General features: G+C 50.2%; 1 protein-coding gene across 5 annotated transcripts; it reads left to right on the forward strand.

The window, feature by feature from the left end:
• Positions 1 to 373: 373 nt before the first annotated feature.
• On the forward strand, positions 374 to 27,363 carry ADAMTS13 (ADAM metallopeptidase with thrombospondin type 1 motif 13). 5 transcript variants are annotated; one of them, XM_034793924.1, is made up of 32 exons: positions 379 to 619; positions 891 to 957; positions 2,041 to 2,324; positions 3,689 to 3,830; positions 4,396 to 4,532; positions 5,410 to 5,493; positions 5,632 to 5,756; positions 6,867 to 7,013; positions 8,642 to 8,776; positions 9,079 to 9,229; positions 10,151 to 10,255; positions 10,886 to 11,037; positions 11,664 to 11,727; positions 12,615 to 12,741; positions 12,958 to 13,106; positions 13,724 to 13,844; positions 14,600 to 14,680; positions 14,960 to 15,141; positions 16,587 to 16,722; positions 17,564 to 17,693; positions 17,782 to 17,961; positions 18,491 to 18,680; positions 19,830 to 19,947; positions 20,329 to 20,458; positions 20,579 to 20,758; positions 21,170 to 21,349; positions 22,143 to 22,347; positions 22,952 to 23,300; positions 24,049 to 24,195; positions 26,089 to 26,265; positions 26,613 to 26,797; positions 27,043 to 27,363. In XM_034793924.1, exons 1-32 carry the CDS (start codon positions 545 to 547, stop codon positions 27,199 to 27,201), a joined length of 4,794 nt encoding a protein of 1,597 aa, XP_034649815.1. In that variant the 5' UTR covers positions 379 to 544; the 3' UTR covers positions 27,202 to 27,363. The 5 variants fall into 5 exon arrangements, 4 of the variants coding, with proteins under 4 accessions (XP_034649818.1, XP_034649815.1, XP_034649816.1 ...); XM_034793925.1 differs by having other exon boundaries at positions 19,833 to 19,947; XR_004648508.1 differs by lacking the exons at positions 26,613 to 26,797; positions 27,043 to 27,363 and having other exon boundaries at positions 374 to 619; positions 22,952 to 23,230; positions 26,089 to 26,223.
• The last annotated feature ends 170 nt before the right edge of the window (positions 27,364 to 27,533 follow it).

Genomic DNA, 27,533 nt, shown 5'->3' on the forward strand with positions numbered 1-27,533 from the left:
TGGCCCCAGCTACACACAAATTATGGTGGCTGTATGCCAGTGTAGACATGGCTTGAACCTGGCCTCTGAGATTGAATACAGCTCACTCTTGTGTCTCAGTGAAGTTATGTGTCATTCTCCCCATAGAACTGGAGTGAGTGGGAGTTTTGCCTGGATAGGCACTGCCAGATTGTTCCCTCAGGAGCTGGGAAATCATCTTGTTTCTTTGACACTCTAGATCTGTTTCTCCTCCCCTGCAAATTGCTTTTTTACTTGTTGTTTACTTGGCTGTTAAAACTGGCCCAAAGTTTCTATTCTTGCAGTGCCCTTTGGCTGTAACAAAATTGCAAATATTGCGCAAAAGCTTTCTCTCCACAGCTGTTCTTGTAAAAACTCCTGCAGCAACTGATTTCCCCCTCAGCTGCCCCTCTCTGCAGTGGATCAACTCTTTTATTTGTTTAAACTATGTATTCTTCACTTCCGCTCCATGTGATGCCTTGGGCTAAACATTTTAATCACCCCAGGCCAGCCTTTGCTGTTGTGGGTCAGTAGCAGTTCCTTCAACATGACCATCCATTCAATTTTCCTAGCTTTTGCGGTGATCCCTCTGGGATTCTGCTGGCTAGCAGCTTTCCAAGAGGTAAGTCTGACCTCCAGATTGCAAGAATGCTTTTTCCCCCTCTCTATAGAAATAGGACAATGTGCGTTAAAACCAAAATGTATCAAGCCCCGCTAATCAAGAAAGTACAACCATCTCCTCTGGGTGATCATTCTGTACTAAAGACGTCAAAATGAAAATGAATAATAGTTAAATTGCTGACGTTCTGCACAGGGTGGGTGGTGCTGAATAAAGTTTTATTTCCATTTGTTTTTGCTTTGAAAACGTAAAGCTGCTGTTTTTCTTTTTGCAGAAATTTCTCAAGGCGTTGGATGCAGAAGACGTTTTCTCTTATTTTGGCACCAGTGCAGTCCTGGATGGTATGCAAGTCTTCTTCCTTCTGAATTTTGTAATGTGTCATGTTTGTAAATTTCTTTCTGATACTGTATAGTTGATATCAGTAAGCACACACTTTTATTGACATTAGCCCTGAGCTGACCTGCAAACACTTATGCTTGTGATTGACTTTAGTAGTTTGGTTCAAGTGTGTAAATGTTTGCAGAATTGGGTCTGTTATTTGGAAATCCGATCCAGTAATTCTTTTAGCACTTTTCTGTTTCACTTCCCCTTCTGCATATTGTTATTGTTTTAGTGCACAATTCATAGAAGGAAAGATTCTAAATAACCCTGGAACAGATCCAGATCTGCTGGGTACAAGAGTATAGACTATAATGATGATTTTATGTAAGTGTTTTTTGTAAACATTTCAAGAAAATATAATAATACTTTTAGATTGATAATGTCGGAGAAAAACACAGTTCTCACTTTTTGTTTGGATACAGCAAGTCAGATGCTTTATTTCTCTGACAATTTGGGGGCTCATCCAGGATGGCAATGCCCACAGAAGCACCGGCAGCTGCTACGGATCTGTACCCAAACAAAAGAGTGAGAACTGTGTTTTTCTCCGACAATAATAATTCAGGATTAAGATACTGTTTAGATGTAGGCGAGATTCTCAGGGCAGGGACATTGTGTACTTACATGTTTGTACAGTACCTAGCAATAATAATTTTCACTTCTGTCATGCTTTACATCTGATGAACTCAAAATATCTTACCTCTTTGTCAAGTAAATTGTTATCCCCATATACAAGTGGGGAAATGGGGCCACAGAGAGGTTACAAGTCTTGACCACGTTCACACAGCAAGTCAGTTTCAGTGCTAATAGGAGAACCTGGACCTCCTGATCACCAGTTCAGTGCTTTAGCTGCAAGGTGATATATCATCAGTTTCGGGGTTGATAACAACACAGAGGATCAGGGTTCTTGACATAATTAAAGAGAAAAGGCTCTTTGGAGAGTATTGTTTTTCACGGAAGCAGATAATTGTATTTATTTTCCCACGCATGTTATTATTACTGTTAAGCATGTCTCTAATCCTAGTAATTTCTGGTATTTCTTCCAGTACCGGAATTTGTTATTGCTCAGCCAGCGTGTCCCTGTGAAGAGGACCAAGTTGAACCAAAATCTTGTCAAGTTCAACGCTGCTCCCTTAGGGCCTGGGGAGAACTCTACGCCTTTGAATTCCTAGAGGACCACGTCTTTCTTTCCTCTTCCTTCGTGAGCGATCGAAAGGTGAACTCCTCCGTTAGTTTACTAAAGCAATTCCCAGGCACCTGCGTTGCCGGTGGACAACTACTGCACCCTCCAGGGGCTGAATGTAGAGTCACTTACTGCGAAGGGCAGCTGGTGAGTATGCAGCATAGACTTTGAAATCAAAACATCGGCTGCATTTACAACCCCTAATGACCAACGATGTTTTGCCATGTGCACTTGGCCAGTTGTCTCAGCGTGAAGACCCAGGTGCCTAGAAAGCAAAGTGTCAGATCAGAAATAAGGGGTTAGAGCGAAATTCATTCCTGTGCAGAGAACCAGTGTGAGGACTACGCACTCCATAAAAGTTCCACTTTGACCTTGAAGGTGTTGTGAAGAATGCTTGGGGTGGAAGTGGAACTTATGTGGTGCATTGGCCTGGTGCTGGCCCCTCTGCCTAGAGATGAGTTTCACCCTGAGCTTGGAATGGAAGAAAATGCCCTGCCCTCTCGAAAACATAAGGGGATTTACTTTTGATTTATTGGTGACTAACTGACGGTGTTGGGTCCAAAGCCCAAAAGTTTGGAGCTGGGTCCAAACTTCCTTCAAGGTCTCAGGGGGTTCAGATCAGTTTTACAGAAGTGAGGTTGAGTGGAGAAATTCAAATCCAAATTTCCTCCAGAGTTTGAAGGGTTTCTGATCTGGTACTGTGGCTCGGGACCATCTCTCCTAGTTAGATAGCACTGTGAAGGCATTTCAGAGAGTCCAGAAAAGTCAGTGTCATTGCTCTGAAGGGTTTGCAGTTCAGTACAGTATATGGGATCACAATTCTGCCATGAGAAAATGTAGAAACAGGCAAAGAAAGAAATAAGCCGCTCCCCCCACACCTGCTCAAAGGGAGGAAGGTCTTGAAACCCTTATTTTTGGTCACCCCAATGCTGCCTCACTGAGCCTCCAGTTGCTTAATTTTTCAGAGCTTTTGGTAACCTGGCAGTTTGGTGTTCATCCAAATCCTTCTGCTAACGGGAGATCCCGATGATGTGTGAGGTACTCCACGGCAATAATCATACTTAGCGTTGATTTAGTATCCTTTCCTATGAGGACCTGAAAGTGCTTTATAACATTAATGAACCAAGCGTCACACTGCCCTGAGGAAGGTAATAGTAACCCCGTTTTATAGACGAGAAAGCTGCGAGGATAATGACTCACCCAGTGTTACACAGCAAGTTCGTGGTGGAGTCAGGAACTGAATATAAGAAGCCTAAAACCCAGTCCCTTGCTCTAACCACTAGACCACACTCCCTCCTAGATCCTAGTAGGATCCTACTGATCACAAACAAACAGGAAGCCTTTGGTTTTGCATCCTGATGTGCTAAACATGTTCAGTCTTGCCTGGGTGCAGCACCCATTTGGGAAATCTTGGCGGTAAAGGGGAGAGCGGGAGGAGAGGTGGCCTGTGACTTTCTCTTGGTGGTGAATGCCTCTGGAATAACATAGGGGTGGGATTTTGCTTTCTTTAGCAAGGGGCTATCATCGTGAACGAGGAAAAGATTCACATCAGGCCTGTGAGAAGCAAACACCTGAATGTGCTGGAAGACCCCAGCCCCCCCAGACCCCACATCATCTTCAGAGCGGCAGGGAGAGGGACAAGGACGATAGGAGGTATTGGATGTCTTGGGGCCAAGAGAGGAACCCCTGGCCCAATTCTGCCCTCTCTTTTTGCCTGCAGTCAGTGGGGTTGCCTGAATGACGATGAGGGCAGGACTTATTGCCATCACAACGTGTAAATGGTGCTCTCATTGAGACCTGTGTAGTCCAGGAGCACTGTCTGTGCCTTGGAGAAGAGGCCGAGCTGCAGTCTGTCACTCTCCCATCTGCTTTCACCATTGCTAAAACAACATATAGCCTCAGTAAGGACTCAGGATTTATCTTGGTCGGATAGGCATGGCCTTGTCACTCACCAGTTACTGCCAAACACAAGAGCAGAGAGATATGAACTTCAGCTGAGGATGAGTCAGGACTCAGGGTATGTAGGGGGGATATCTTGTGCATGATAAATTACCAAGGGAGGCAGCAGCAGCTACTAGAAATCAGGGCAGATGGGAATTAGCTAAGTGTCTGGAGGAAGCAATGTATTGCTCATAAGTGTTCAATAGACTGGGATGGACCTATGGGGCTTCCATGCCTTCTTCCATCCTAATCTCCCTTGTATTCCCTCACGTTGTAGAAAGAAAATCTCCTCGTCTCTGGAAAAGGGCAGAGGGGAGAGTCATGCACCTGGAGCTGCTGGTGGTAGTGGGCCCTGATGTTTATCAGTTCCACAAAGAGGACACCGAGAGGTACATCCTTACCAACCTGAACATCGTGAGTGGCTTTCTGTTTGGTTTCAGTGCCACATTTCCTGAGCCTATGGTGGCTTGTGTTGGAAGGGACCTCTGGGGGGGGGCGTCTGGCTAAGCCCCTAGCCAAATGTTCTGGAAGGGCCTCCACAGAAGTGAGTGGGAGCGCCCCTCCCCTGGGGACGTACAGAATACTGGACTGGGGTGCAAAGAAGCCACCTGCTTTGCCTGGGCCATTGTACCCTCATCCAGGAAGCTGCAAGCATAAAGGAGGGCATTCACAAACGCGGGGAGTGCAGCTTGAAAGCCCCAATTGGAAAATGTGTCCCTTCATTTCCTTAGTAGCTGTTTGGGTGCTGGCTCCAGCATTAGGAGTTTATCCTTCAACGCCCATTGATTTCAGTGGGTGTTGGATTGGGCTGTATTTGAGTTGATCTATCATTTCACTGTATGGCTTTTAACATTCTATTATTCATTTCTTCAGCGCTGCCCACCTTGCTCCAGGCAGGAACGTATCACTGTGTGTTCATGAGGATGGCAGGGGCTGGGGGACTCGGAGGGGTCTTGACATTCATTTCCACACCCTGTGAAATCCCTGGTTCTCTCTCTCCAGGAGGCTTTTAATCCTGTTAGTTACATCTAGTGGACAGACTTGGTGGCTTCCACTGAGTTTATTTCTCAGAGGAATCCTGGTTCTGTTTGTAACAGGTGCATTTTATGCATCTGCCTGTTTCTTTTCCCGGTGAGTTGCAGATTTTATAACTGCCCATTCTAATGACCCGGTGTGTCACCTTGGCAGTGCATCCGGCTGGGACGGTGGAAGATCCTCGGTATGTGTAAGGCACAGGCAGGAGTCACATCATTATGAATCTCCTTCTGGCTCCTGGTTTTCCTTTTTACAGGGTGCCGAGCTGCTGCGAGATGCCTCTCTGGGAGCTCAGCTCAGGGTTCACCTGATGAGAATGATGGTCCTGACAGAACCAGAGGTAGAACATGGGGGGTTGTTCACAACCCCTAGAAGGGTCTGTCACAGGCGAGGCTGAGCCCAGCTCCCCTCAGAGGGCTAGCCAGCCTGTGACAGGGCCACTAAAGGGGAGGCATATGAAGATGTGCCTTCTCTTTAGGTGGGTATGAACATCACCACGAACATCACCTCCTCGCTGGTCAGTGTCTGTGAGTGGAGCAAGAAGGTCAATCCCCAGAGTGACTCAGATCCCCTGCACGCCGACCTTGTCCTGTATGTGACCAGGTAACAGAACTCCCCTGACTGAGGGGAGATTAGAGACGTAAGGTCAGGCTGGCAGAGTCAGGCGAACTGCTGGACGTGCTCAGCTGGGATGGGAGGAAAATGTGCAGCCTTTGGAGAGGGGCCTTACAATTCTCCTTGCGGGTGGCTTGCTGTGGTGTAGAAAGCCCTCATGCCAGTTGTTCCCCTGGTCTGGAAGGGGCAGGTATTCTGCATGTCTGCACCCACCAGCTCCCAGAGCACAGATGGGGCTGAATGCTGAACAATTCCACTTCCTCAGTTTCAGTGTTAACGGGAATGTCCCAGCCCGGCTGTGGCGGACTCAGCACAATTCCAGCGTAAGCCTGCGACCCCAGCAATGTTTGTATGATCACGGGAGGCTCATGTGAGGGCAGAAAAGTCTAGAAGAGGTAGAAACCCAGTGGTTGTTATAGAGAAATTCCCCAGCTACAGAGATTTCCTCTGATTCACACATTTGCTTGGCTCCCAGGCTCACATTATTCTCAATTGACCGTAGCTAATGACACCTGACAAACTCCCATTGAATGTAATGTCCTTGTTTAGTTGCTCTTCTCTGCACAGAGGGGATTCTTGTATCTGTCTCCTGCAGACAGGGTTATATCTAATCAACACGCGCCGGGTAGGGTGGTTCCTGAGCAGGTTCTAGATCCTAAGGCCTTGGCTACACTTGGCGGCAGCGCTGTGAAGTACAAGTGTAGTCTCTCGCAGTGCTGTATGTACTCCACCTCTCCGAGGGGAGTAGCTTGCAGTGCTGCGAGCGAGTGTGCAGCGCTGCAGGCGCTGATTACACTGGCGCTTTACAGCACTGCACTCACTGCGCTCGGGGGAGGGGGGCGTTTTCACACCCCTGAGCACAGCAAGTTGCAGCGCTGTACAGCGCCAGTGTAGCCAAGGCCTCAGTGAAACCTTCACTGAGCATCTCAGCCCCAGGGAGATGGACGTATCAAAGTGAAAAGGGGTGGTAAATACCGGGTGAGATTGAGCTGGGAGAGGCTAAAGACATTTTCAATGGACAATGTTCACGGCTTGGGTTTTTAATCCTAATGGATCTGCTCTCCCGTTTCCCCCCCACCTGTCTCACCCTTCTCTGAGGTTTGACCTGGAGTTACCTGATGGAAACAAGCAGCTGCGTGGAGTCACCCAGCTCGGGGGAGCCTGCTCCTCCTCCTGGAGCTGCGTTATCACCGAGGACACTGGCTTCGACTTGGGAGTCACCATAGCCCATGAGATCGGGCACAGGTCAGAGGGCAAGACCCAGAGAGTCACGAAGTGTCAGCCCTTTCACTCAGAGAAAATCGGCCCCTGTTTGCAAGCTGAGTTCAGGGAGCGAGCAAGTCACCTCGGGCGGTGCTGGGGTTCCCTCAGGTTCAGGTCCATCCTTAGGATTTATGGAGCCCTACACAGTATTATTAAACTGGTGCCACTATGCCCAACTTGGGGCACAGCCATCACCCCCACCTGTGGACCCCCAGAAGACCCCCCCCCATTGCTGACACACACCAAGCTTCGTATGCACCAGACACTGTGGCAGCCCGGGCTCACAGCCCGGGGTGGGAGGACGAGGCAGCAAAGGATACCAAGCCGCCCAGCCCTCCTCACGGTGGCGGAGAGTCACAGTTCCCTGCAGAGACCCCGGTGCCCTCTCCTTCATGCAGAATGCGCCGCACTGGCGCAAAATTTTCGGGTGCCCTCCGCAGCCAGGTATGCTGCGTATGCCTAAGGACAGCCTTGCTCAGGTTGCTTGAAATCCAACTCTGGAGAGAAGGAATGGGAATGAGGGGCCCAATCCTGCAAGGTTTTGAGCTCCCTTAACTCCCATCATCTTCACTGGGAGCTGAGGGCACTCAGGAGGTATTCAGCACTGTGCACAGAGCCGATCCTCTTCTGCATGGACGTCCTCCGTGCTCGGCTCCGTGTGCCACCAGCTGGATTCCAGCCCCTCAGAGGGCACAGGTCACCTTTGCTAATCGATGTGGTGGGGTCTTGGTCCAGAGAATGGTGGGGACTCCCGGTGGCATGGCGGGGCGTGGTGACGAGAACTCCGTGCAGCGAGTTACCTATGGGCGGGTCGAGGATAACGAGGGGAAGACTGGCGACGTAGAAAAACACAACAGAACAGAGGCTGAGATTTATAATCCCTGCTCCAAATTCTTGTCTGGTGTGAATTTGTGCAGCTCTGGTGACCTCAGCCGGCCTGTGCTCATTTACGCCAGTGGAGAATTTGGCCCATTATTTTGCTTGAGCCATGTCATTCACAGCCAAACATTTCCATCAGCCTCAGGTACAATGGTGCCTCTTCATCGCCTTTCCCCAATCCTTCGTCCCTCTTAGCCTGTGTAAACTCTTCAGCACAGAGACCATCTTTTCCTAGGTGTATGGACAGTGCCAAGCACAAGGGGGCCCTGATCCTGACGGGCGTAGAGGCACTAATGTAATGTCAGTAATACCCAGTAAGCACTAGCGTTCTTCAGGAGAAAGCGCAGCGCGCTAGGGAGAAAGGGAGGGAGATGGAATTAGAACAAAACGCAGTGGAAACTTCAATATTAATTAACACTTTGCACTTCCCTCCCGTTGCATCTCTCCACATTGGGCTGAGGGTCTGAGAGCACTTTGTGAACGGTGAATTACGCCTTACGCCACTGCCACGTAGCAGGGAAATACTATTGACCCCCTTTTACAAAGGGAGACACTAAGGCACAGAGAAGGGAAGTGACTTAGCCAAGATCACTCACGCGCTCCCGGAATAGAACGCAGGAGTGGTGCCTCCCAGCGGGGGTTGAAACTGCGCTCCGTTCCTGCAATATAACACCAGGAGATCAGCTGGAGATTATCGATAATGCCTCCCGCCCCTTTATCTCTTGTGGCAGTTTTGGACTCCATCACGATGGCGAAGGAAACCGGTGCAGTGGGAGTGGCAACGTCATGGGCTCCGAAGGCAACCGCAACAGTGTGGACCTGGTCTGGTCGGACTGCAGCAGAGAGCAGTTCCTTGCCTTTCTCAGGTAGAAGGAACCAGCTGTTCTCCATGCTCCTCGGCATGTCTGCGCTGGGGGGAGGAGAAAGGCAAGGAACGAGGTGGGGGACTCTCGGAGAATGAGGCGCTGTAACTCCTCGGGGGGCTGGTTGATTTTCGGAATGAACAAGTGGTGAAGAGAGCAGACCTCTCTGAGCCTAGCACAATGCTCACGTTTCCCGGGACACCAATAATGAGCTCCCAGACTGAAGGCCTTGCGCCTGTGTTAGCGTACGTGCGTGTCCTTGCTGGCCGTGTGCGGGAAAGTGATGTCTCTTGTGGCTTTCCCAGGACAGGCCAAGCAAGCTGCTTGAACGACCTGCCGGACCTGGAGGGCAGCATCCCCGGGTGGAAGCCTGGCTTATATTACGGCGCAGACGAGCAGTGTAAAATAGCCTTCGGGAGCGCAGCCACGGCGTGCACCTTTGCCCGGAATGACATTGTAGGTACAATACTTTCCATCCCCTCGGGCTTCTGGCTGGTAATGGCCACCCCCAAAGTACTGCAGCTGGGACGGGCGTGGTGGCGCAGCCGGGCGGTGGGCTGGCATTGAGGGGGGGGCAATGTTCATCTGTGGGGCTCTCGGCAGAGAGAGGCTTAAAAAGAATTTGGATCACTTGCCCCCTTTTCTGCCCCTCCTCTCTCTCCTCCACTCAAGTCTCCTCTTCATTCTGATTTAACATTTGCATTGCAATAGTGCCCACAGAGCCTGACCTGGTCAGGGCCATGCTGCGCTAGGTGCTGTACAAACACACAGGGAGAGAGACGCCGTGTGGTGAGGAGCTCTCCCTCTTCCCTCTCTTGTTCTACTCCATCTCTTTGCTCTCTGGATCCCCTTTGGCCCCTCCCTTGTACAAGACTGTGTGGCTCCCTGCTGTTTGCAGGCCATGCGCAGCAATGTTAATGCATCTCGTTAACAAGGAAACACTAATCCGGCTGCAAACCTCCGCCGCAGCGACCAGCCCTCGTCCTGTGCCATAATGATTGGCAGTGCCAGTACCTGGAAGCGCCTACAATGCCTGCCACATGCAGCATGGGCCTCACCTCTTTCCACTCGAAATGGAGACGCTCAGGAAATTGCCTAGGCCCTTGGGATTTGGAGGGAGAGAGCGGGTGCTGGAAGCGGCTGGGTGGGTGTGGGTAAGGCATGCTTGTCTTCCTGCTGCTCCCCGGTATCCTGTGAGTGCCGAGCACACACAGAGCCATGGCCCGGCCTAGGGAAGCCATCTACCGTGGTCTGCAGTGTTCTGGCTGGGAGGCGTGGGGATCCTACGTTGGTGAGATGGGGCGGGAGCTCAGGTTGAGTGACTGGCACAACAGCCTCGGGCACGCAATGAACAGCCTGGCTTCCCTGCGCTCCCAGGACATGTGCAGAGTTCTCTCTTGCCACACCCATCGGGCTGACCAGACCAGCTGTACACGCCTTCTTGTTCCCCTTCTGGATGGGACCGAGTGTGGGATCAATAAGGTAAAGGGTCTCCAGGCGCTGTGAAGATTGGAGGTGGGAGTGGGTGGCTGCCGGGCACATGGGGGGGCAGGGCGGTGCAGTGGATGACTGTAGGACACATTGGATGGTTGGGTGGCGGAGTGGGTGGCTACAGGGCATAGTGGATGGCTGGTACAATGGGATGAATGAGCTTTCCTATGTAGAGAGCTAAGTCTGAAGAGTGATGGAGAATCCACCACCACCTTTGGTAAATTGCTCCAAGGGTTAATTAACCTCATTGTTAAAAATTTGCACCTTTTTTCCCGTCTGAATTTGTCTGGTGTCACCTTCCAGCCGTTGGACTGGGTTATCCCTCTGTCTGCTGGACTGAAGAGCCCGTTATCAAATATGCTATTGGCATAGGATGTTTTCACTGTTGTCCCCCCCGGGAGGTAGAGCTGCAGGAGAAGATGCCTCACTCAGCTCCTCCCCTCGCGATTTGGGGTCCAATTTCCCTCCCCTCCCAGGCAGGGGAGTGACTAAGGCACAAGATACTGGACACTTCCAGTTGCATTTCTCCCAGCCGAAGGGGCAGAGCCTCCCCCCACCAGCTCCCTGCAGTATTAGTTGTGGCACTGCCGTTGCTGATCTCGGTGGTGTTCTGGGTTGCAGTGGTGCTCCAAGGGACGCTGTAGCTCTCTGGAAGAGCTGAACCCTGTGGCAGTGGTGCATGGGCAGTGGTCCAGCTGGAGCCCCCTCACCGCTTGCTCCCGCAGCTGCGGAGGAGGAGTTGTAACGAGAAGACGACTCTGTAACAACCCCAGGTAAAGACTTTCCTCTTTCCCGGCAGTGCCATTGGAGGTGCTCGCAGGGCCCTCCGGCTGTTTGCAGGCCCAAAGTGGCCGTGCTTCCGCTTGTTTCACGTGTTCGAGTTCATTGAAACGTGGGCTGGCGGCCTGCGCTCTACACAGCTTTTGCCAGTTTAACAAGTTCCTTGTGTCTCTACTGACCGTGTGTGTCAGTCTCAGGTCTCGTTGCCTTTCCCCTGCCCAGGCGTGTCATTGTCCGGATGAGTCTTTTCAGTGCCTTGATGCCTGTGTCGCTCCATTCTTCTTCTTAGCATATGCGCAACGCGCCTCGGGTGGCACATGACCAGGATTCATCACTGAATTTGGTCTGCTGGTTGGGTCATTAGCTTCCCCGGCCTGGGAGTGCGACATGAACGCTGATCCATGCCCCCCGTCGCTCCATTGATTGGCTGCATCACTGACCCGTGTAGCTGTCGTTTCATTAGCCGTCTCGGTGTGGCTGTCCACGAGCCAGATCTTGCTGCTGCAGGGCAGTCCCAGATCCTGTGTATTTGATCAGGATCCTCTGTTTCCTCACTGTGGGGCAGCTCTTCCAGCCTCCCGCCTGGCTGCCTGCGGACCCACATGTCTGTTGTTTTCAGGCCTGCTTTCGGGGGTCAGGAGTGCAAGGGAGCAGACCTCCAGGCTGAGATGTGCAATACGCAGGTAGGCTGCCTTCTCTAGCTCCGCAGGCATCACCCGCATGGCCAAGCAATGCACTGTCAGTTTATATGCCACTTTGAACCCTTTAAGAACTGTACCATCCAGGGCCACAGCTTTGAGAGTTGAAACAATTGATTTCCCTGGGAAGGAAACCAAGCATTGGGCATGCAGTCTCCATCTGTGTGACAAGACAGGTATTTGTTCCACTGCCGCTGAGGCCAATTACTCACTAACAACTGACCAGCCCCATCAATCTTTAATAAAGCATCTTATCTGGGACCCCTCAGAGAGCCGGCCAGGCACTCCGAGGGAGGGGTAATTCCCAGCCCAGGTAGATGGACAGCCGCTGGCTTTGGTTGAGCTAGTATGCAAGTGGCTATGATGGTGCGGGTGACAGCATGCGCTAGCCACTTGAGTACTGACCTAGGGTCTTGGACGGGATTGTACTTGGGCGGGCAGCCTGTCCCAGTGCCTGTGTCGCCATGGCAACACTGCAGCTTTTAGCGCGATAGCTCAATCAAATCTGGTGTGAGTCTGTCCACCCGAGCTGAAGATTACCCCTCTAGCTGCAATGTACATACCCCGAGTCCTTTCAGTGCGGGACTGTGCTCAACAGGGGCCATGCTTGTATTGTTCACAAGTAGGAAAGATAACATCATCTGCAAACCATCTATCTCCCATTCCTAGACCATCTCCTCCTCCCCAAATTCTCCTGCAACTTCACTTCAATGGGATAGTCTTCTTCATTTGCTATTTTTCTATTTGTCAGCTGCTGCTTTTCACCCCAGAGGTGGCTGCACTTAGGTAGTGGGTGAAGTGGGTCCTTGGATTCTGCTCTTATTATATTCCATTTCACTTTCCTTGCATTAAATAATCTTCCTCTTCCATAGGCCTGTTTGACCTCCCAGTTGGAGTTTATGGCTGACCAGTGTGCCGCGACAAATGTAAAGCCGCTGTATCTCATTCCAGAAGTCCCGTCTTTTTATAAGTGGACGTCGGCTGCTGCTTATGCCAAAGGTAAAGAGGGAGAGAGAGAGACAGTGGTTCCTTTGGGATAGAGAACCCCCAGTGCAGCCTAGAGTCCTGATCTTAATGGCAAATCAAATGGCAGCTTTACTGGTGGTTACAGCCTTTCCTGACAATTCCTTTTGCCTTCTTCCCATAGTGCAATTGACTCTCTTGTGCCTTTTTGCTTGAGTAACTCTGCCTTTCTCCCCGTGTCTGTCACCCCAGGGGATACCCTGTGCAAACACATGTGCAAGGCAGAGAAGAAGAATTTCATGGTGAGCCGTGGGGTCAGTTTCACCGATGGAACCAGGTGTGAGCAGAGCAACGGCAGAGCTGAAGCGGCTTTCGATCTGTGCGTGATGGGCAGCTGCAGGGTAAGGATTTTCCTCCCCGCAAGTGGATGGTGGATCTGGGCCAAGCTTCAGACATGGTCTCAAAGGAGCCACCTCCTTGAGGAACAAGCAAACTGCGACCCAAACTTTTGAGGCGAGCTCTTCTATAAGATCAGGATTTGTTGTGGCTGTTTGGACTTTTGGACTAACTAATTGGGCATCCCGCTTGTGCATCCAATACCAACCCTCCCCAGCCAGTCCACCCTGTTGATTATACAGTACTGTACATGTGTGTGTAATTCCTTCCTGACCAGTGCAGCAATCAGTTTATACCTTGATGCATGCGACTGAAATAACCTTGTTATCAATTCAGCTTGCATAGCTATATATGTTGTTAAGGTAAGTGGGCAGACCTGGACAGAACTAACTCTCCTGCAGCAGAGGTTTGCCTAGAGTCATACAATGGGGTCACTGGCAAAATGAGGAATAGAATTTAAGAATCCTGACTCTAAAAGCCACGGTGTAACCACCATCTGCGCTTTCTTCCTCTGCCCATGTGTATCCGTGCTCACTGGGGTTACAAAGAGAAAGGTAGCTTAAAGAATGTAACACAGGAAATGCCATTTTAAGCCGATCTGGTGGCTCTACCCTTTGCTCAGGTGTTCGGCTGTGACGGCAGGATGAACTCTGGGATGGTGCTGGACTCCTGCAGGGTGTGCGGGGGAGACAACGCCACGTGCACCAGAGTGAGCGGCTCTTACGCAGAAGGAAAAGCCAAAGGTCTGCAAGCCACAGCCCCGCTCTCCACATCAGGGTCTATCTCAGTTGCCGGATGCCCCCAAAGCAGATGCCGAGCTCTGTTCTGTGCCCATGCCACTTCTTGGATGTGGTTTTGCTTGTTTCGGTTTGGTGTGGAATATGCTGGTGGAGGCTGTCAGAGATGGAGACTGATGAGATTAATGCTCATGCAGCCTGAGATTCCCCGCTGAGCCATTTGCAGTGTGGCTTCCCTTGTTGCCATGGGCAGGGATCCTGAACTCTGGCCTGCGGGGACGAGCTCAGCCTAGCCGAGTTCTGTAAAACAGGGGGGTTGCCTGAGCAGTAAAATGTTGATCTGCCTGAGCTAGCCCCTGCCGCCACCCTCACGTAGACTTCTCTGGAGGGTAGTTTTAAAAATTGAAAGTGAGCGGAGGGCTTTGGCAGCTAGAGCGGAGGACGCTGAGGCCATCTTCCCAAGTCTGCCACTGATTCAGTTAAGCTCTCCTGGCTCTATTTGTCCCAGGGGTGACTCTGAAGTCAGTGAAGTGACACCGGGGGGAATTTAGTTCTCTGTGCCTCCGCCTGTCCTTCCGTAGTATAGCGATATAATACCTTCCGTGCAGGGGAGTTTAGAGGGTTAATTACTGTCTGTAAAGTGCTTTGAGATCCTCGGAAGGTGCACTGTGAGGGCAAGGACTGTAATTACAAATCCCCCCACTCCTTACAGAAGATGCAAAAGTGAATGTGACCGCGTCTTCTCTGTGTTCGTTTCCCAGAGTATGTTACGTTTCTAGCCCTGCCTCACAAGACCACCCTCGTCTACGTTGCCAATCGCAAACCCCTCTTCACACATTTGGGTGAGTATAATGGGAAGGCTACCAGGCTGGTTTGATTCCTGTGCCCCCAAACACGCAGGCAGTCTAGAGAAAGGGCAGACTGGGGGAAGGGTCCTGGAAGTGCAGTCTCATCACTTGTAGGGTACTCTCTGTAGAGAAGTGGGGGAAGCTCCATTGCTTGGGAGATTTAAAATAGATTGGAGAGGTCACTAGTGGATGCATAGAAGGAAGCCATTGTCTCTAGTTGATTCTGTGAACACACAATAACCTCTGCCCTGACTATTATTGATGCTTCTCTAGCTGTGAAGGTCCAAGGTCGGTATGTGGTGGCCGGGAGGGAGAGAATCTCCTTGAACACCACCTATCCGTCGGTAATAGAGGACAACCAGATCAAATACAGGGTGTTTCTCACCGAGGACAACCTGCCAAGCCTGGAGGAAGTCCATGTCGATGGGCCAACCCAAGAGGACATTGAGATACAGGTAGCTCGGTAGGGCTGGAAGGGGGATAGCCAGAACTGGCTTGGGGCTGCGTGGCTCAGGGCTAAGACCTACAAGGCAGAGTCTGATGGTGGTTGAGGCTTTGCTGATTCCCCCACAGCAGCAGAAATTGAGCTCCATGCAGGTGATGGTTTCCTTATCCTTGGAAATGGTTGAGCACATGTTCTCTGTGCGTTTTCTGTAGACTTAGGTGAAGACTGGATGGGGGAAGAAAGGAGAAAACAGTGGAATCCTGGCAGCAAATCTCCCTTGTGATGCAAGAGGTTGGTTCTCTTCCCAGGAACAAACCTGGTGGAATTACAAGGCTGTTTCTCTAATTAAGCAGTTCCCATCGTTCATTACCGAGGTTCATGCTCCAGTAGCTGACACACACATGCTGAGGCAAAGCCACCCAGAAGAGGGATGTCCCTATCAGGACGTGAATTCAGATTTGGGTTTTGGTTTTTATGGCAGACTTAATCTGAGTTTGAATGATTGGAAGTGATACATAGAGCCAGTGTTAACTTGAAATGTTTACAAAGAACATTGGCTTCATAGTGTCTATTCAGTGCCCAGTGGATGGGTGTTCACAGCGTAAGTCCCCCCACTACAGCTTGCTCTACTTGCCTGTCTCAGCAGAGGCAAAAGGGCTGAACTGGCCAGAGAGACTCTACTGCCATCAGAGACAGACCCTCTGAGTTGGGGGCGAGTGCTGGTGGGGAGCAGCAGTGGGAGAAAAGATTGCATTGTCCCTGCCTGTGCTGTAACACACAGAGATTGTCACACTCCAGGGCTTTTCACCCAGCACCTTTCACGAGCACTACGTTAATTAGAGAGTATAATGAGAAGTGATAATCAGGATAACCAAGAGGCTGCAGACACTATGTTTCAGTTAATTTATAAATTCTGGAATTAAACAGGGAACAGTCAAAGAGGCGGGAAGGAATTTAATACAGATGATGCTATTTTGTGTGTAAGGGACTTCTGAGTAGGGCAGCAAGAGTTGATTGCCTGTACCATATAGAAAGGAAGTGTCACAATTGGACCAGAGACTGTACTTGTGGCCAATCAGAAACCAGCACTGCCGCGATTCTATTAGTGGTACCTGATTGGTTGAAAAGTTCTTTTAAGGCCTTATGTCCTAACTCTGAACCATTTTTAGAATGCTGAGTTTAAAAACTTTTATTAGGGAGTACTAATAAACTCTCCAGCATGCTGATTGGCTGACAGAAATTCCATTGGCATTGGTACAACCAGGTGTTTATTAGAGGTGGGTATGAAAAGAAACCCCAGCTACTGGAGTGTTTGGAATCCACATCCAGATCTTGCACCCAGGTTCCATCTTTGCTATCCATGTGCTCAGACACATTCCTCTGACTTGATCTGGATACGCAACACCATACTGACCTGGGTTAAGCTCTAGATTTCTACACTCTTCTCCTTCCCAGGTTTATAGGAAGTATGGGAAAGAATATGGAGATGTCACCAACCCAGACATCACCTTCAGCTACTTTATACCAAAGGAGAAACAGACACATGTGTGGATTCCTCAGTTCAGGACCTGCTCGGTGAGCTGTGGGGAAGGTGAGGCAGATGTGAGAACCAATGGTTAATTGGGGGAAGCTGCTCAGGCTTGGAGGTTGACTGGCGGCTATCCACCTAAGTCCTCAAACTTTCTGGACTCACTTTGCTTATTGAAAGAAATACGCTCGGTATCGGTTTCATACATTTTATTAAAACTTATTAAACAAACTGAAATTTTAAAAAGTGGCCAGATCTAAGCTGTTATTACTAATATTAAATTAAACTAAGAATAAAGCAATACAGCTCTCAAATCATGAGCAAATCAACAAGCTAGATTCAACAATGGATTGGAATTAGTGGTGGAAAAGGCCATTCAGGAATACTCAATATAACCAATCCTTATAAACACCAAAGAGGATTCTAAGAAGGTGGCTGTGCATTTGGTTATAAACCCCAGCTAAAGAATTTGGTCAAAGTCCATCAAGTCTATGATTTAGAGCTAGTGAAGTGTCTTAATACTGAAACCAAATTATTACCTAATGTCTGATCTAGAGCCGGATGAATTTTTATGCACAAAACTTTTTTTATTTCTGTTTTGGAACTGGGCTAACAGTTCAACAGCTTATCTTTTAGAACCTTCCTCTTGATCGCGAAAAAGTTCCTTGAAAATCTTTCAAGAAATAGAGTTTTAACAGTTTATATAAGGGCTGAATTCCCATATTTGTTCTTTCTCTGACACATTTGGGGATTCACTTCTGTCTCATTGGACAAAGGGAACTCACAGTTTCTTTCTGTAAGAGCAAAGACCAGCCTGTAAGTCAGCCTAGAATTTCCTTTCCCCTTTTCAGCTGGGGACCTCAGCAATGGCGGTTCTAATATTTTACTGAACTTTCATTCCCAGGGGTGCTATTGGTTGATCACTCCTGCTTTGACCAGACCAGGAATGAAATAACAGATGATCGGCAGTGCTTGGAAACTCCACAGCCCCCTTCCAGGCAGGAGCCCTGTGTCATGGCACCATGCCCACAAGGGTGAGTATTCCTGAATGGCCTTTTCCACCACTAAGCTAAAGTCTCTTATCACTAGAGATGGGCATAGCTGGCTCTTGTCCTTTCACAGCTGGGTGGCGGGGGACTTCGGCCCCTGCAGTGCCACATGTGGGGGTGGAGCGATGGAGCGGCTGGTTCGCTGTATGAAGAAAGAAGGGGGCTTGATCCTGACTCTTCCCAATTCCAAATGCACGGATGTGCCCAAACCTGCCTCCACCAAGGCATGCAGCACTGAGCCGTGTCCCATAAGGTAATTCAGAGGCCCCCTGAATGTGTGTGTGTGGGGGGGAATAAATCATTGACTCTTTCTCCCCTTGTTTTGTGTGACAGTCCCGTGGTCAGGGTGGGTTATTGTGTTCTTCATTCCTGTGGGCTCCTTGTTCCTGCCCGGGCCATGTAACCATTTCTGTTCCTATGCCCTTCACAGTGACTCCTGCGGGGGCAACAGCTCCTCAGGCTGGGAGTGTGGGGACTCAGCCATGAGGGGATGTTTGCCCTTCCTTTCCAATCACAGAGACCAAGTGTTCTCCCCAGTGGCACGGCTCTTAATTGGGAGAAGGTCTAAGTGTTGTCTAGGCTGGAGTAGGGGACTGGGAGCCAGAACGCCTGGGTTCTTTAATCAGCTCAGCCACTACTTGCTGTGCGACCTCTTGAACATATCATGTCACCCCTCTGTGACTCGGTTTCCCCATATGTGAAATGGGAGTCGTGAGGATCAGCTGATTCATGTTTATAAAGTGCTTTGAGATCCTTGAGTGGTGCTATTATTTCCCATGTAGATGGAAGGAATCTGAGCTGGGCAAATGCTCTGCCATCTGTGGGGTTGGAGTCACCCAGCAGAACGTGACCTGTGTCCAGATTCTTGATGGACTGGAGACCACAGTAGACGACAGCCTGTGCCCGGCGGAAGAAAAACCTCTCGCTTTTGTGCCATGTGTGGTTAACATCTGTCCTCTAGGCTGGAACACAGTGAGTACGCTGGCCTGGCTAATGGGGAACCTCACACACTGGCCCGTGGAGGATCCCAGGCTGGGAAGGACCATTTTCTTGCTGGAGGTTGAGAGGGTGTTACGCACAGAGGATAGCTCATTAGTCCAGAGTCCCATGTAGTCGCTGCAGGAGCCTTGCTCACCATAGATAATGTTGCCGGGTTCATCAGGCTTTGGTGGGGGTGATTTAATTCTGGGAGGGGCCGGCTAAACCCCCTTGGGCATCATCCCACCTGCTTTCCTTCCCATGCAGCCATATTGCTCCAAGCAAAGCAGAGGCGGAAATGCTTTCGCATCTATCACAGAGAGCCATCCCCTCATGAAATCACCTCCAGTAAAGAACCCGTGGGGCCGTCTGTCAGAGGGAGCCTGGCATTCACAAACAGACTGCAGAATGAAACTGGAAGGGGGGAGTTGATTGGCTCTGGGGATTGTTAATGGGGTGTAGAGACTGTCCCCTGCAGGTCACTGGTTCTAAGCCAACCTGGGTGAGGCGTGACTGAAAGTGATGACTATCTAAGGTAGGTCAGCGATCTGGAGACAATGTGTGTCCATGTCAGAGACCCACCCCCACAGTGGGAACCAAGAGGTGCCCATGTAGGCAGTCTCAGCCAAGGGGCCAGAGACTTACTGGCCATGAAGTCTGGAGGGGCTCTCTCTCCACACGGCTCAGCCTTATTGGTGGGGCCCTGTGAGGGAAACGTCTCTTGAGTGTGCTGTGCTGCTACCACTGTGTGGGATAAACGCGGGGTTTGGCCTCCAGGGCTGTCGAGCACCTTTCGCCAGCACTAAAATCTACAGGCCAGTGTCCCACTAAAATAGTTAAAAGGAAAATGCTCAAATCTGTCTCTCTTCAGTCACAGAGAGAGATTCTTGTGGGGGCTTAGATGCACAGCTTGCATCACTGAGGGGGAGTCCTGGGGGTCCAGCCTTGCATACCAGTTTGGAAACTGCCCCTGCTCCAGCAGAAGCCTGGGGAAGTGTCTGTGAGAGAGATCACAGGTGCTGTGAGCATGGTCCAGAGCTCTCTGACACCAATGAAAAGGCTCCCTTGGTTCCAATGGGCTTGACTCAGGCCCTGGGCGAGCAGCAGCTGCCAGTCACTTGTTTTTTGCTGCTCTGTTGGAAGCAGGACAATTCGCCCTCACGGGAAGAGCTGGTGCCATTTGGGAGTATCCAGAAGGAAAATCACTCGGTGCATGTCTGGAGCCCTCTCGTTGGCGAATGCACCGTGACCTGTGGCGGAGGTGAGATGCTTGTGACGCTGCACAGAAACATTCTTTGTTCTGGGGATGAGCTCGGCTGCCTCGTGCATTCGTGCAATTAACCTTTCACCACTGAGGAGTGGGGTGTGCGTGTGGCTGTGGTCACAAGTACACAGAGTCTGGAAGAGTTAGGGGTGCATGGCTTGGGGCTTGGAGCGAGGATGCAGAGCCTTCCCCTGTAACGTTCCTGGTTTGAATCCAGAGTAGGCTGGTACTAATAGAAGGTGCCGGGAGCTTGGGCAGAGCTTGCTTGATCTGTAAACAGCACTGAGCTCCAGTGTGAGGCTGCTGCTATCAGAAATGATCTTGTTTCAACACTCGCATCCATGCCATGCTATCAGACTGTCTCCCCTTCCCGTCTAGGTGTGGCCCAGCTTCGTTATGTGTGTGTGGCTTTCGAGACCAAAGAAGAAACCCAAGAGAAACATTGTAATCAAGTGCCAAAGCCAGCGAGCAGGCTGGAAAGCTGCAATCCCATGCTGTGCCCTCCAAGGTACGAGACAGGTCTCTTTTCACTGTCAGCCTCCAGGGATGGGACCGACTGTTTCCCGCAGGGGAAGTGTTGTGTGGGTCCTGGTACAGATGTTCTCTCCATTCTTGTGTCCCCCCCCAGTTGGGAGGTGAAGGAGCTGGCTGCATGCCCAGTGAGCTGTGGAGGAGGAAGAATACCACTCTCTCTTCGCTGTGTAAGACAAGAAGGAAATACAACCCGTCCTCTTCCTCATTCCAAATGTGGTAGGATGCCCAGGCCAGACAGCACCAAGGAGTGCGGCACTGATCCATGCCCAGCAAGGTAACTGCTAGTCGCTTTAGGGCCTGGGTATAACTGAGTGAAGCCCTTGCATGCTTATGTGCCATGGGAAACCTTAGCCCAATACCCCTGATACTTCACTACCTTGGAGTGGGGAGGAGCCCCGTTGTAACAAATCTGGGGTTGTAAAAGTGGACACCACAGTTACCACCTAAATTGTGCTTAGACATTCCAGTACCCCAGGCATCTACCATGTGAACTAAAGGACAATCAGCTGTAGCCTTAAATAGGGCTGACAGCCTCTGCAGGCAAATCTCCCAAATAAGCCCATTAAGAAAATCTTTGGATCTAGTTCTCTGGAGGTTGGACCCCAAATCCACCTTAGTTCACTGATGGCTGGGGGATGGCTCGCTGAGGGTTGGAGTCGCTCATTGATGGCTGCGTTGTTCCCAGGTGGCATTACAAAATGGACTCGTGCAGTGCTAGCTGCGGAGGAGGTGTGCTGCGCAGGGTCCTGTACTGTGCGAGGGAGATCGGGGACAAGGTGGAAGAGATTGTAGCAGATGCACACTGTCATGGTTTGCCTCGCCCAGGGGAGCAGGAGCTGTGTAATCTGGAGCCGTGCCCTCCAAGGTCATTGTAATCACACTCACCAAGACCGCGTGTGCCTGGGGAGAGTGTGTGTCTTTAAAAGTGCCATGGACTCAACCCAGTGTGGTCGGGGAGCCAGGTCACAGAGGGGACCTCTGGATTGTCACTCTCTAGAAGCTGGAGACAAAGTGCTTTTGTGCTCTAGAGGAAGGGTGCTCACTGCCCAGTCACTTCTGACCCCGTAACTTCAGGCCGGAGATGCACAGCAGGGTGGTAGTGGGAGCATGTTCAGCACAGGCTGGCGAGGAGGGTGTGTGGCTTCTAGTATCTGTCTTTGTTTTTGATGCTGCAGGAGGCTGTTTACTGGGCTGAAATAACACAAGAGTTGGTCTGTTCAGGATAGGTCAGTTCCAGGGGGGTGGAAATATCACGAGAAGACCAGGTCTTGACTCATTTCAGCCTGTACATGTCTCCCTGAGGGGAGTGGGGAAAGGGCTTGGGATGCAGGTACTGTGAACACCCATGCAAATATTGAGCTCATGGGGTTTCGGCAAAACCCGAAGATGCTGCTCTACAGCTTTCAGAGGACCCACTTCCACATCATCCCCAGATATTCTAACCTTGCCACAGGGCCGGGCTCTGTTCCAGATGTGGATTGGAGCCACAGTCAGTTGGGATGATCCCAGGCTGCAGTGTGCATGTGGCTGAGGAAGGGAGTCTATGGATGACTGGGAAAGTGGGAAGATGAGGAAGTCTCAGGGTGTGCTTTTTAGCAGGGGCTGGTGGGAGGAGGGGAATCAGTCCTCACTGAATTTTCTCCTTCCCCTTGGATCAGATGGAAAGTAGCAGCGACTGGTTCGTGTTCCTCTTCTTGTGGGCTCGGCTTAGCCACACAATTGATTACCTGCGTGCAGCTCCACCAAGGCCTAGAGACCGAGCTGGAAGAGAGTTCTTGTCCGGAGGCCGAGAAACCCCTCCCCAGCATCCCCTGTTTCATCAGAATGTGCTCCTATGAGTGGGGTTTCAGCGAATGGACAGAGGTACCTGCTATCCTTCTAACGCAGCGCTAAGTGCAGGAGCTGTGCAGTGCTCTGGCTTCATAGCAAATGCCAGGACTACCATTATAGGAGAAATAACTCCTCTCTCGCACACTGCATGGTGTTAGCATCCATCAAAATACCAAACTGTTCCTAGGGATGTCATCCATCTTGCCTTCCTCTCTCCCTCCCTGAGCAGGGTATCTGTGCAGCCCCCACGTTGCTAGACTTCTGGTCTTTGGCTGCTGTTTAAAAATTGCCGTTGCATGTTTTGGGGCAATGTGCTCCATGCAAATCTTTTCTGAACTTTGGTCAAACCCTTCCCCTGTCAGACACCCACCTAATCACTATTGTGCACGAGTATTGATACATCTGTGGGTCTCAGGGTCCTTCGGTAAGGTGGCTCAGCACTTTAATCTCCATTTCACAGCTGGGGAAACTCAAGGACGTAAAGGTTAAATGCATTGGCCAATATCAGTGGAACAGCTGAGACTATAACCCAGGTCTCCCTACTCCCTGATGTGCACTTTAGCCATTGAACCTCCTTCCCCCTGCATAGAACCCTGACTGTGGATTTATAACGGCCTCTGGGTTTCTTCCGCTGCAGTGCTCAGCGTCGTGTGGGAACGGCATTCAGATGCGGCAGGATTTCTGCCTCAATCCGAAAACCCACGAGCACGTGAACCCCGTCTTCTGCATGCGCTCCCCCAAGCCTATCACGGTGCGTGGCTGCTCTGCCAGCCCCTGTCCTGAGCAGCCTGCGGTGGATGGGTCCTCGGGAACAGAACGCCAGATACCAACTTCAGCTACGAACCCGATAACGACAGCAGCCACCATTTATCCCGAGAGGCTGGAATACAAAGCCCTGGATCGTCTTCCAACCAGGGTGCTGGCTCCTTCACCCAAACGCCCCGAGGAGCTTTCAGCGGGGGAGGAGGACACTGATGAAGTGTACAGTTAGGTGGTGATTACATTGGGTGATGTCCTTAGCCAGTACTCCAGCCAGGAGTCTGAGATCCTCCCGCACTTAGGCAGTACTCTGGCAGGGAGCACTGCAGTAGGAAATTTGTCTGGGTCAAGACTTCAGATTCCAGGCTCATGATCATTGAAAATCAAATGAAATTCATTGCAGAGCCTAGTTCCGGCCCACAGCAAGCTCAGATCCAGGGCAGCTCCCTCTCAGCTCAGGAGGGTGAAAGCCCCAAGCGGGTACAGCACATTGGTATGGCTAGTGACGGGCAAGTTCTGCTCAGAGTTCACCTGTTCTGCTTTGCTGTGAAGAGCATCTCGCTAGGAGCTGCATGGAACATTCATAGCACAAGCCAGAAGCCCCCGGTACGCACCTTGATTCGGGTTTGCTGCAGACTGAAAAGTCGGAGCGGATTCACTGAAAGTCTTGCTGTGGGTCACGCCTTCCAGGCGTCATGGGCCACCCATCAGAAGGGAGTTAGGAGCAACAGCTCTCTTCCCAGGGCCTCCTGCATTCTTTGAACTGCAAGCACCTCAGGGCTGTGTGTCTTGTACAGAGGTCAAGCACACTGTTGGCACGTGTTCAGGAGCAGTGATTGCAGTCTCTGCTCCAGGGAGCTTGCAGACAGTACGGTGCACATGCCACGATGTATAGGGAGTGGTGTCAGTGGGTGTACGTTCCTCCTGCTGCACGTACTCATCCGCGGTGTCTGTGCTTTTGGTTTTATTGCGCAGGTGTCTGTGGGAGGCTCTTCCTCAACTCCACTGGGGTCATCAACATGACCGGCCTGCAGGTCAGTGACTGCACGGTTTCCATCGGACGCCCCTTGGGGGAAGTGGTAACAGTCCAGGTGCTGGAGAGCTCCCTAAACTGCAGTGCAGGTACGTTTCAGAGCCAGCAGAGCTCATTCCTGGCAGGGGACTTCCAGAACCCTGCGTCTGCCTCCTCCTTGATACTTCTATGTACACGTTTGCTGGGAGTCCTGCACGTCCATTGTTGGGGACAGGCACCAGGGTGTTCTCAGTAGAGGGTCTCCAGCTATGGACCAGCCCAAGTGCGTTAGCCCCTGAAACACTACGCAAGGTTTATCTTTTCGGTCAAGTCTTTACCAGGTGGGACTAAATTAAGCCATTGCCTTTTCTTTCCCAATTTTTTCTGATTTCTTCCTTGACTGGTGATAGGTATGTGCATGGTGGGGTAGAGTGGGGGTGAAAATTACTTCCCATTTTGGTCTGTTATAAAGTGATGCTTTTCAAGTGTGATGGGCCCAGATGCTGCAATGATGGGGTCTGTGCAGGCTAATAAAGTAAATCAAATCACTTTCATGGCTGACATTGACCAGCTAAGGGCTAGATGTAAGAAATGTGGGTTGGAATTCCATGGCCTGTCTGACACAGGAAGTCAGACCAGATGATCATAACAGCCCCTTTCAGCCTTAAAAACGAAGGACGGATGTGTATTCTGAGCTTCTCAGGATAGAAGTGTAAGTTCCACCAGGGGCTTCTCATTGAATCATGGGTCTTATGCTCCCAAGTGCAGTTCATTTACTGCCTGGAACCAGAACACATCAAATATTCTGTCATTCCAGATAACTACCTACTGGGAAATACTATAAAAGTTTTTCAGAATAAAGCACACAGATATATAGAAATGTTTAAGTCCAACCCAATAGCTCTTATGTAGAACAGTCTTACATACTTTACAAGCAGTGTCTTAGACAGTGAATTACTAGGTTTGGCAACGAGTCATTTACCCACTAAACATCTGCTTCTGTTTTTAAGTTTTCTTCTCCTGATCAAGAATCCTCCCATCCTGAATTGATATCTTTGTTCTTGTTTATCTTGCGTTACACAAATGTTCAGGGCAGAGACAACGTCATATTTATATTTGTAAAGCCCTGGATAACTTGTGGTGCTACTTAAATGTTTTTAACTATCTTAATAAAGTGCGTTGTGTATTAGTGTTAATGTAGAAATGACCGCAGGGCCATGATGGAGCACAGCCCTTGGTGATGGTGACTCCATCTTTTGAGATGAGACATGAAATCAAGGTCCTGGCCACTGGTGGTCATTAAAGAGTTCACGGCACCTTTTTAGCAAGGTATTAGCGACAGCCTCCTTGCCAGATTCCAGTGTGCCCAATTATAATCTTGCTCCTTAAAATATCCTTGTGGTTTCATTTAGATACCTGATTCTTCTCCACTTCTTTGCTTGAACTGTTACGTAGCGCTGTTGTGTGCTGTTAAACAGCTGCTGTGTTCCATGCCAGAGGTGCTGCATTTCATTGATGGGTGAAGTGATCATTACCTTAGTCTCTAAAGCAATTTCTTAGAGCTGTAAAGTATACGCCTGTCTGTTGTATCCGACTGTGCCGTCACGACAGCGTGTGTGTTCTCATGGAGGTGTATATGAGGCGCAAGATTGCAAACAGATGTCACATGGGAATGTGCAGGCTCTTGCTGAGGACTTGGCATGACGCTTGGCCCTTTTTCCAGTCCGTTTTTTGCATCTGTCGTCCTCAAAGGGTTTACATCTTTGATTGACAGTTGCTATCCATTCACGTCTGTCCTTGGCTGTGTCTTCAAAGTTATCACCTTTTATGCCGCAGAAAGTGAGACTCTGCTTAAGGGAAGCGTTTTCATTGACCACCCTTCCTGCGATCATTGCCTCGACGCTGGTTGTTTTTGCTTTTTCACGGATGTTAACCTTTGAGACGTTCTCTGTAAAGTACTTTGCGGTAAAAGGGTCCTTTATCACTATTTCATTTTATTTCAGGGGAGATCGTGCTGTTTTCTGGACGGACGATGTGGCGGACAGGCTGTAAGAAGCTGACGGTGTCATCCGTAAACTCCAAGACCAACACATTGATGGTGAGACAGCGCCTCCTGCTGCCAGGGAATGGTGTTGTTCTTCAGTACAACAGCAAAGCAGCTGCAAAAAAATATTATCAAGGTACTTTGCTGAACTCTTCACTGTGGCTTTAGGGCCGGGGCAGGGAAAGCAAGGCCCACTGAGTTTCACTGTGCAGTTCATGGCTGCCCATGGAGACCAAAGGGCCCAGAGATGTTGCTCCTTCACCAGGGAGGCCTCTCAGCTGAAGGCAGAATATTGAATGTTGGGTACAGTCGTCTCCATTGGCTGCCCTTCTATATTGTAGCTGAGTCCCTGCAAGATTGCATGTGCTTTGAGATCCCCTTCTAGAGAGCACCAGGGAACTTTCTGGGCGTGCTTTCTTTTGTATGGACGTACCAAACAGTGTTCCAAATTGCTTTCTCTCCTACCCCGCTTCCCCATCCCAGACTGTGATGTGCAGCTGTTTGGTCCCTGGGGTGAAATAGTGAATCCTGGACAGTTGCCGGACCCAAAACGACAAGTGGCATGTCGGACCTTTATCAACGTGGCTCCACGGTATCGCATAGCCATCCATGCCCTCTACATGGACCTGGGGACTGAAAACAACCAAACACACTCCAATTACATCTCGGTGAGACATCAGCCTGGGGCGGGGCACCTCTAGCTCACGCTTTTCCCCTCACAGGCCCTGAGAAGTTTGCTTCTACGTTCGAGCTTCAAAGCACATTGGAAATCATATAGAGCCAATTCTGATCTCAGTTACACCAGTGTAATGTGATGCGCTTCTCTGAGGCGTCCTGGCATAGCACAAACAATGCTCTTGCTTGAAAGAGGCAGACTGCTATGTGATTGTGATTCATTCCTTTCTTTGTTCAGATACGCGATGTGAATGCCATGAAGACAACAGTGTTTCGTGGGAAACAGCTGTTCTTCTGGGAATCGACGGGGAGCCAGGCTGAAATTGAATTTAATGAAGGCTTTACAGAAGATCGTGTCAGTTTCCGAGCAGTGTACTGGGTCAGAAAGCCCAGATAAATGGAAACAAGGGACACCCCAGCCAGGGAATCAGTGGATCAATTAGAGTCAGGACTCCCTGCTCTGCCACTGATTCACCGTTTGACCTTGGGCAAGTCATTTAACTTCTCCGCCTCAGTTTCCCCTTCTGTTTAATTGGAATAACAATACCTGTCTACTTCACAGGGCTGCTCAGTTAATATTTGTAAAGCATGTGGAGATGCTCAAGTGAAAGGCATTTTATAGCTGTCAAATATTATGATTCTCTTAAAAGTTTTTTCCGGTCTCTCCCAACTAGTAGTGAGACACTTTGCCGGTTTGAAACGAATGACTGTGATCTAATGTCACCTTGC

The sequence above is a fragment of the Trachemys scripta genome, chromosome 17, assembly GCF_013100865.1.
Source record: "Trachemys scripta elegans isolate TJP31775 chromosome 17, CAS_Tse_1.0, whole genome shotgun sequence".
NCBI lineage: Eukaryota > Metazoa > Chordata > Testudines > Emydidae > Trachemys > Trachemys scripta.